Source organism: Palaemon carinicauda, chromosome 11 (assembly GCF_036898095.1).
Source record: "Palaemon carinicauda isolate YSFRI2023 chromosome 11, ASM3689809v2, whole genome shotgun sequence".
NCBI classification, from domain to species: Eukaryota; Metazoa; Arthropoda; class Malacostraca; order Decapoda; family Palaemonidae; genus Palaemon; species Palaemon carinicauda.
The window spans coordinates 768,665-779,459 of NC_090735.1; the positions used below are offsets into that span (position 1 = coordinate 768,665).

A 10,795-nucleotide genomic window follows, 5' to 3' on the forward strand; every position below is an offset into this window, starting at 1 on the left:
CAGTGTACTACGTCTGTGCTGTCTGACACTACTCTGATGTGGGTCGACCTCGGAGGAGTGTCTCTCTTCAGGGTCAAGAACACTGCCATGGCTTCGAGAACATTTATATGGGACTGTTTCATGGCGGGTGACCAAGAGCCCTGAAGCATCTGTGATGTTTGGAGTAATCCCCCCATCCACTTAGAGACGCGGCTGTATGGAATGTCACTTGTGGAGGTGGGAATTGTAGAGGAACCGATTTGGAGAGGTTCTTCGGTTCGGACCATGGGCGTAGTCTCATTTTCAAGACAGAGGGAATCTTCGAGACCTTGTCTCTTAAAGGTACTGTAGCTCTCTTTCTCCAAACTCGATTGATGTCTTTGAGTTTGGCTTTTAATAGGAGATCTGTTACTGAAGTGAATTGGAGAAGGCCGAGGATACTTTCTAAGGCTCTTCTGGACACCTGTTTGTGTTTGAGAAAATTCTTGATCTTGGAAGCTATTCCTCTTACCTTTTTGGAAGGGAGAGACAACGTGTGCTTCGAAAGGTCCCACTGAATGGCTAACCATTCTAAGTGGCCTGATGGTTGCAGGCGAGACTTTTGGAGATTGACCCGAAATCATGGGTTGTCGAGAAATCGAAGTACTTCCTTCATAGCTCTGTTGCCTTCTATGGCCGACTGGGCCCAAATGAGCCAACCGTCCAGATAAGCAATGATCCGTATCTCTTGGTTCCTGAGTTGTTCTAACTCTGTCTCTCCCAGTTTTGTGAATATCCTAAGATCAATGTTGAGGCCGAAGGGCATGTCTTGATCGCAAAGGCTTTCCTGCCTAGGCGAAAACCCAGAAAAGAAGAGAAGTTTCGGGCCATAGGCACATGATAATAGTTGTCGGTAAGATCGACAGAGGTGGTGATGGCCCCACGGGGAAGTAAGGTCCGTACCTGAGACATAGTCAACATCCGGAACTTGTCGCAGAGAATGTAAGAGTTTAGCTTTGACAAGTCCAGGTCCACTCTCAATGCCGACAAGCCTTTCTTCGGAATTGGGAACAGGTGGCCTTGGAACTTCAGTGATCGATCCCGTTTGATTGCTTTCTTCTTGAGTAACTCTGTGGTGTACTCTTTCAGGATGGGAGTGGATTTCTTGGAGTAGGTCACTGGTGGAGGAGGAGGACCTTGTGGCCATTTCCACCTCAAACCTTTAGAGATTATGCTATGAGCCCACAGACCGAAGGTCCAATGGTCTCGAAAGTGGTAAAGTCTCCCCCCTACCGGGACCACCTCGTTGTGAGGGAGTGAATCTAGGTCCTTTCCTTCCCCGAGCCCCCTTTGTCCTAGGTCCGCCTCGATGGCGGAACTGTCTTCTACTCCTGTAGCTTCCTCTCTGGTGTCCACGAAAGGAACCTGAGGGTTCGGAGCTAGGGCTGTATGCAGGCGAGGACATCCAAACGGGGTTGGGCTGTGTACCTGGGGAATCAGTGAGGTAGACCACCTGATGAGGGGGATTCGGATGCATTGTCATCGAATCAGAGGAAGACTGTGATGACGAGTGGGTAACTGACTATTGGTGGCAGTGACCCCGGTTCATTTTGTAGGGGGTAACTCTCTTCTTCTTCGTGAAGAAAACTTGCTTTTGGTCTTCGACCTTCGTTTTGCCAGTGAGGCCCCGCCTCACCTGCAATTTTGGTTTGCTCTCGTATCATCATGTAGAACCTTGTTCACCTCCTCCTGAGGGAAGAGGGTTTTACCCCAGCAGGAGGAAGCTATCAGCCTGCTCGTTTCATGTCTGATAGAGGCTTCAGACAGAACGTATTTCCTACAACTAACCCGAGCAGACCACAAAGCGTGTAGGTCAAATTGGTAGGACAGAGATAGGTTCTTCGTGAATATCCAAAACAAGGTCTCAGTGGGATACATCGAGGCTAGGGACTCCCCGAGGTGGGGTCCGTCTCTTTAAGAGCTGGCATGGCCGAACCTTCTTTGACAGCTTGAATAGTAAGACCTGTCAATTTATCCGTAATAGGCAAGGTAATAATGAGAACAGTTGTAGATATGGCGTAGACCCCATTATGTGGGGTGAGCTTGGAATTAGCGTACCCCAGACCGACAACATCCTGGCCCACACAGATTGGGCCTGCTCTTTAGGAAATATTACCGTTACCTTCGGTACCTTGTCTAACCTAACCAAGGCATGCTCTTTCAATCGAACGAATCCGTTGAATGGGAATTCTAGTCCCTGAGAGTAAATTCTAGGACCTCCAGAGGGCGGACGTTTATGCCATCCAGAGTTATGGTACCATCTATATATGGGACATGTAAGGCAAATTTCTATGAGTTGTTTTTATCGAAGAAGGTTACTTCGATGCGTCTGGGGCTGTAGGGGAAGACATCCGAGTTCCTGAATGGATCAGATTCGCTACCATATCTTTGAGCTCCGTCATACCTCCTTGGCTTGCCCTAGAATGTGTTGTATCTGCTCTTTAACCCTATCCCTGATCAGGTCGGACGGGAAGGAGGGATCCTGAGCACAACCTGCTGTCGAAGCCCTGGACTTATATGACTTCGTCTTTTAGCAGTCACGGTTTTATGCAAGGTAATATGAACATCAGGATCCTTTGAGGGTCCTAGGCCGGTGACACAGATAATGGCAAAACTGAAGGCTCAAAACTCATCACCACCTACCTGGCCGTCCATGGGGTCGACCTCCAACCCTAGAGAGGACACGCCTAGGAGAGAGGGTCCGCCAGATGGAGCATTCCTTCCAAATCTTGATACCCAAGGGCGGAGAGCCGCTCTTGCAGCCCGGAGAGATTCATCATCATCCTGAAAGAAGTGAGGGGATTAGTGATGAAGGAGAAAACCGTTCTCCTCAATAAGCAATGTATACATAAATCCAGAACAAATTAAATCATCGCCAAAGGATACCAAAAAGAAACAAATTAGAACCAACTTACATCATCGTTCAGGAGTAGGGAGGACAGCTCGTAGCAGAGCTTGTATGACTCCGGGAACCATACCATGTAGGCGGACCTTCTGTAAAAGAAAGGAAACATAAGTCTGGATGTTCCTTGAAACTTTGGTTAGTGATCCCATTCACAGGCTGGGATCAACCAAATTATCTATAAATAATAATATATATGTTTATGTATATATTTGTACATGTATATAATACATATATCTATATTTATGCATAAATTTAATTATAAATATGTATATATATGGATAAATATCCATACAACATCGTGTTCAAATAGAAATAAATTTCTACTCAGTACTTGGGATCGAACGCTAGCCCCTTCTAATGAAAAGCCAGGTCGAAACCAACCATGCCATGAGAGGCCATTTACTGTTCTTTGAGACTCTGGTCAGTGAACAGATGAATCAATAGAAATAAATAACATTAATTATGTGTGACTAATATGATTTTCAATATTGTTAGCTAGAGCTACAAACTAATATACTAAAATCCAGTAACCACGTAACATGTAACCATAATCCTCATCGGTAAAATAATGTTAACCCCGGTTCTGAACGTCTGAGTGATCTCTTTTGCCACCGGAGATCCGGTGACAAAGGTCCGTCATAGTGAAAACGTGAACATCAGCGGTAAGATAATATTAACCTCAATGCTGATCGTCTGTGTGATATCCGGTTAAGCCGGAGATTTGATGAAAAAGGACCGTAATAATGAAATTGTGATTATTCATGAAAAAGGGTTCGTGTGCATAAGGCCGAAGCCGGAGTCTGAGGGCCGGATTTCACCGTTGCACTCCAAATATCTGACTAGTTCCCAACCCAATGAGTAGCCTATCCATTATAGCGTAGTATAACTCAAGGCGGTGATTAATCATGAAAAAAGGTTCACGTGCATAAGGCCGAAGCCGGAGTCTGAGAGCCGGGTTTCACCGTTGCACTCCAAATATTTGACTAGTTCCCAACCCAATGAGTATCCATTATAGCGGAGTATAAATCAAGGCGGTGAACATTCCGAAGAGAACGGAGATACGGGTGTCGGCATAAACCGATCCCAAAATAATGACTCATACACTAACGGAACCTATCAATAATGCTAGCTCTATTAACAGTAACCACATCAATAAAACGTAATATCATAAACCCGGAGAAGAAGCGGAGGCAGGAATAACTCGTGATAGTATAAAACGGAAAACGGGAAAACCACCTCTCCTTACCCGAGCTTAAGAAAGAAAATGAGAGAAAGGGTAACTCGTAACTGTAGCAACAGAAAATGAGCACTCTATGTTCACGCTCTCATGGTTACATTATAAAGAACCATATCACACAATAATATGATAAGAATGATGATAAAATTGTAATAACCAAGAACGAAGAATAACGACAATGTAACAAATAAATATAAAGATATAGCCTAAAACGAGCACCTTCCTGAGGCGTGTACATAAACAATAACAAAGGCCAGATCGTTATTCTTCGTTCGTCCAAATTGGACTTGCTAGCAAAAAAATACAATAGTAAAAACAATAATAAAATAATGATAATAAAAATGGTCATAAAACGTAAGTGATATAACCTAGATGACAGAGTACCAGATGGGCAATATTAACTTGAAAACTACCGAAGCGAACAAAATTAAAATGACTGCCGTCACCAAGGAAGGTCAAGTCGCTTCCAAAATTAAAATCCACATTACTGGAAAGAGAACAAATGCCCGGTACTGAAAAAAACCTGTCAAAACAAACTATGGTACTTAACATTGGTAAAGGTGAAGTAGCAGAGTCAGTCATGTTGAATTAACGACAATCACTTGCGAAACACCGAGCACAAACAAATTACGACTTTGCGGGCAAGTCCAAAACAGAAGGATGACCTAGAAGGTGTTCGTGTGAGTGACGGTGGCGTGGACCAAGTGTGGTTTCTGGGGTCTTTGTTACAACCCTTCCCTTTGATGATGGAGTTATCCAATTGGAAGACAGCCTGTGAATAGTGGTTTTCACATGCCCCTGATGTATACACGACACTCACAAGGTGCTCGCGCGAGGGTAGTAACCTCTGCATTCCATACTTTTAATTTTCTCTGGTATATTTGGAAGATTTATATAAGAAAAAGTAAAAAGAAGGACTTTTTCACCGGCCGTCACAGGTCGACCCAAAAAGCTACTTTCTCAGTTGGAAGGATCAGGTAGCTGGACTATGGAAGATGGACAGAAAAGGTAACTTTGTTTTGTGGAGGAAATATCCTTTGATGTAGAATTACAAGGCTACATTATAGGATAGAGTACTTTCTCAGTTGGAAGGGTCAGGCAGCTGGACTATGGAGGATGGACCGAAAAAAGAACTTTGTTTTGAGGAGGAAATATCCTTTGATGTAAAGGTACAAGCCTACATTATTGGATAAAGTACTTTTTCAGTTGGGAGGATCAGGTAACTGGACTATGGAGGATTGACAGAAAAGGGAACTTTGTTTTGAGAAGGAAATATCCTTTGATGTAGAGGTAAAAGGCTACATTATAGGATAAAGTACATTTTTAGTTGGAAGGATCAATTACTTAAACTATGGAAGATGGACAGAAAAAGGAACTTTTTTTTAGGAGGAAATATCCTTTGATGTAGGAGTAGAGGCCTTCATCATTGGAAAAAGTTCTGTCTCAGTGGGAAGAACCAAGTAGTTGGACCATAGAAGATGAAGAGAAAAAGTAACTTTGTTTTGAGGAGGAAATATCCTTTGATGTAGGAGTAGAGGTCTTCATCATTGGATAAAGTGCTGTCTCAGTGGGAAGGACCAAGTAGTTGGACCATAGAAGATGAAGAGTAAAAGGAACTTTGTTTTGAGGAGGAAATATCCTTTGATGTAGGAGTACAGGCCTTCATCATTGGATAAAGTACTGACTCAGTGGGAAGGACCAAGTAGTTGGACCATAGAAGATGAAGAGAAAAAAGAACTTTGTTTGGAGGAGGAAATATCCTTTGATGTAGGAGTACAGGCCTTCATCATTGGATAAAGTACTGACTCAGTGGGAAGGACCAAGTAGTTGGACCATAGAAGATGAAGAGAAAAAGGAACTTTGTTTTGAGGAGGAAATATCCTTTGATGTAGGAGTACAGGCCTTCATCATTGGATAAAGTACTGACTCAGTGGGAAGGACAAAATAGTTGAACCATAGAAGATGAAGAGAAAAAGGAACTTTGTTTTGAGGAGGAAATATCCTTTGATAAGAGTACAGGCCTTCATCATTGGATAAAGTACTGACTAAGTGGGAAGGACCAATTAGTTGGACCATAAAAGATGAAGAGAAAAAGGAGGTTTGTTTTGAGGAGGAAATATCCTTTGATGTAGGAGTGCAGACCTTCATCATTGGATAAAGTACTGACTTAGTGGGAAGGAAAAAGTAGTTGGACCATAGAAGATGAAGAGAAAAAGGAACTTTGTTTTGAGGAGGAAATATCCTTTGATAAGAGCACAGGCCTTCATCATTGGATAAAGTACTGACTCAGTGGGAAGGACCAAGTATTTGGACAATAAAAGATGAAAAGAAAAAGGAACTTTGTTTTGAGGAGGAAATATCCTTTGATGTAGAAGTACACGCCTTCATCATTGGAGAAAGTACTGACACAGTTGGAGGGACCAAGTATTTGGACCATAGAAGATGAAGATAAAAAGGAACTTTGTTTTGAGGAGGAAACATCCTTTGATGTAGGAGTACAGGCCTTCATCGTTGGATAAAGTACTGACTCAGTGGGAAGGACCAAGTAGTTGGACCAGAGAGGATGAAGAGAAAAAGGAACTTTATTTTGAGAAGGAAATATCCTTTGATGTTGGAGTAGAGGCCTTCATCGTTGGATAGAGTACTGACTAAGTGGGAAGGACAAAGTAGTTGGACCATACAAGAGGAAGAGAAAAAGGAACTTTATTTTGAGGAGGAAATATCCTTTGATGTTGGAGTAGAGGCCTTCATCATTGGATAAAGTTCTGTCTCAGTGGGAAGGACCAAGTAGTTGGACCATAGAAGATAAAGAGAAAACGTAACTTTGTTTAGAGGAGGAAATATCCTTTGATGTAGGAGTAGATGCCTTCATCATTGGATAAAGTACTGTCTCAGTGGGAATGACCAAGTAGTTGGACCATACAAGATTAAGAGTAAAAGGAACTTTGTTTTGAGGAGGAAATGTCCTTTGATGTAGGAGTACAGGCCTTCATCATTGGATAAAGTACTGACTCAATGGGAAGGACCAAGTAGTTGGACCATAGAAAATGAAGAGAAAAAGGAACTTTGTTTTGAGGAGGAAATATCCTTTGATGTAGGAGTACAGGCCTTCATCATTGGATAAAGTACTGACTCAGTGGGAAGGACCAAGTAGTTGGACCATAGAAGATAAAGAGAAAAAGGAACTTTGTTTTGAGGAGGAAATATCCTTTGATGTAGGAGTACAGGCCTTCATCATTGGATAAAGTACTGACTCAGTGGGTATGACCAAGTAGTTGGACCATAGAAGATGAAGAGAAATACCAATACCATATATGCTTATCTTCCCTAAAAAGTAATGGTGGTTTCTGACACTTAGGGCACTGAACACCTAAAGGTAACACAGAATGTTGACGGAAAAAATCAAATGCATATTTTGCATGTTCGGGATATGCACCACCATGATATTTGTCTAATACCCCAAAAATAATCGAGCTTACAAGAGTCACACAATGAATTTCACTATCTATACTTTTAAACTGTTGGCGGAAAAGAAAATCTTTGGTCTGTTGGAACCGTATTGTTTTCTGATTGGTTAACAATGAAAACGTCATACATTGATAGCCAGTTACATAAAGTATGACAATTGACGTCATCGTCTCTTTAACAAGAACCAACCAAACCATAGTATTTTGGAGAGAATCGGGTATGTTTGTAGATGGCAGTTGTAGATTGTCTAATTGTCGAAACAGTGGCCTGAAGCACCTGTCTTCGAATGGCAAAACGTCAAATGTATTACGTAATTCCAAAAACGTTTGTTATTGGCTGAAATCATCAAGAGTTAAGCCACAAGAGATGAAATAGGTGATTTGAGAGGTTGTCGATAACAAATAAACAAATGAACAAACTCAGGATGCTGATGATTGGTGTAGAAGGCAATTATTAAGACGTCATAAAATTACTTCCAATACCAGAAGTTGAAAGGTGGAGCCAACAACCAAAACAGATTGGTTCTATACGTACGCATTAAGAAGATAAATTTACCACCTACTAGAATGAGATTTACGAAGCTTCTACCTAGTAGAATGAGATTTACAGAACTGCCCGTGCCCATGAAAAGAAAAGCATTAGACTTAAACTTTTTCAAGAGAACTCGCTAACGTTTTTCTTGATTTTTATTAGAACTAGGCATTTGCGACAGATAATACTATATATAGATACAAAAAACACTTCCTTAACATAGTGAACTAAGTTAAAATACGCTACATTATTAATGTCCATAAATAAAATAATACCAACTATTTACACGTTAAAAAAAAAAAAAATATTGCAAAAACCCTTCTTTAGCACCAAGAAATTTGACAGGTTAATGTTTTTTACGAACGAAGGAAAGATGGTTTTGGAGAACAACTCGAAAATGTTTTTAAAACAACTAAGATTGCCTGTCTGAAAACATTGTTAAATGAGCAGCAAATCAAAAATGTTTTTAAAACAATTAAAATTGCCTCTGAAAACATTGTTAAATGAGCAGCTGTTTCTCCAAAGAAAATGTGTTTACGAATGATATAAAATGACTATGAAATAGAAATATCAACACAGAGGTTTCGAGATTTTCAAATAATTGATATCAAAGCCACAAATAGGCCTAAATGTTCAAAACTTCCTCTAAATGAATATTTAATTATTAACAATTATACATGAAAATCAACAAAAATAATCAATTAGATATTTATGATTTAAGGGATATAATATTCACACTTAACTAATTACTTAACGGTAGTAATATAAGCGAACTGTTTAATAAGGACTTAATTATATTACACTTAAAAAAAGTAATTCTAATCGGAAATTCTCCGTAAAAAATATACTGTTCTCATCCGTAATTCGGTAAAATACAGGCGAGTGTAATTTTTACCCTAGTTTGTATTGATCTTTTATGGGTTGGGAACCGGAATATCTCTCCTTTACATCAATAATCCGTTTTTAAAACGGTAAATGCCTGGCAACATTTATACCAGGATTTGTACACATTTCTTTACTGCAAATTTTAAACTGTGTATTACGCTCGTAAAAAAGATAATGACATCAGTAATTCAAATTACATCAATACAACTTATCAGGAATAATAATTTTTATTACATCGTTAATACGTAACTTGAATAAATAAGTAATTATGAATAAAAAATACATAAGTAATATATAAAATAAATACACAGGTGATAGACAGATCAGTTCGCCGTATTGATAAATTAAATGAATCTGTAATTAAAAACCAAAAATACATCAGTAATACATAATCAAGTACACAAAAAATAGAGTAGACAGATCAGTTGGCTGTATTGATAAATGAACCAAGTCTAATTAATCATTATAATTAGCATAAATGAGCACAGAGCGCAATGAGATTTTACAATTGAAAAAGGCTAAACAAAATAAATAACTTCAACTCTAACCAACATTATTCAAGGATAAATTTAAAGTCAAATTTCGTGGGCCAATTAGTACAACCACCAACTCGCCTGTCAAGTCACACCTTAATGACGGGTAGATACTCTATCACCTGTCTACCCGGCAACTACCCTCTTTTGTGTAATATGTATCAAACGCTAAATACAAAATTCATTTCATGGCCAATCCTTTCTGAATGGGGATACCTTAACATGGTGAAAAGGTTTGCGTATCGCCATGATCAAGCAAAGCTGTACTAGTTGGGGCCACCTATAGTAGGTTGGTTTGCTCTGGGCGATCAGATTAAATTCTCCTAACATCACCAATCCGCACTGGCCAGCGTGATGATTAAAACTGGCCCAACCCCTGACATGAATAAAGAACTAGGCATTTGCGACAGATAATATTTTACACCAATACTACAAAAGACTTGCTTTACTCGGGAAAGATATTATTATAATAGATTTCCCATAATGGATGAAACTGTAATAGTACCATATATATATATATATATATATATATATATATATATATATATATATATATATATATATATATATATATATATATATATATATATATATATATATATATATATGTATGTATGTATGTATGTATGTATGTATAAAATCCATACGTTTCTAGTCCAGAGCCAGACAAAAGCATCAGACATGTTTTTAATTATACCTGCGGTTTGGCCAATTTTCATCATATTTTTTGCATTTTAATCAAACCAATGGCTTTTTTTTTCAAAATTAAAAGGCTTATATTTTTTATAGATTCAATAACAGCGATGTATAATCCTACCAATTAATGTATATCTAAATCAAAATTCAATTTGAGAAACCAACACTCAACTGACCTTCACACGTTCAAGGCTCGTAGGGAAATGCTCTAAAAACCATGGATCGAATTTCCCTAAGCCAATCAGAGGGCTTACACAGGACCCCTTTTGTAAGCCAGTCTCTCATTGGCTTAAAATTTAGTTATTTGGCTAAAGTGTTTAGAGGCTGTCCTCCTATTGGTTAGACACTTCAAGCCAATTTTGATTCAAGAGGGTAATACCACAACGAATTATCTTGCAAAGAGTGACATATCAAACTATATATTTGACTAATAATAAATATAAGAACTAATATACCAAACTAGAAATTTGTTATAAAGCAGAATTTAGATTTATAATAAAACGTCAAAAGAAAAAAAAAAGA

The 10,795-nt window shown here is 39.1% G+C and overlaps 1 protein-coding gene across 1 annotated transcript in view; it reads left to right on the forward strand.

Moving 5' to 3' along the window:
- Positions 1 to 4,532: 4,532 nt before the first annotated feature.
- Positions 4,533 to 10,795, forward strand: part of LOC137649873 (paramyosin-like) — a 30,439-nt gene continuing 24,176 nt past the window's right edge. Inside the window, exon 1 of the mRNA XM_068382815.1 lies at positions 4,533 to 4,669. Coding sequence (XP_068238916.1) covers positions 4,533 to 4,669 — 137 coding nt within the window. The remainder of the gene's footprint in view (positions 4,670 to 10,795) is intronic.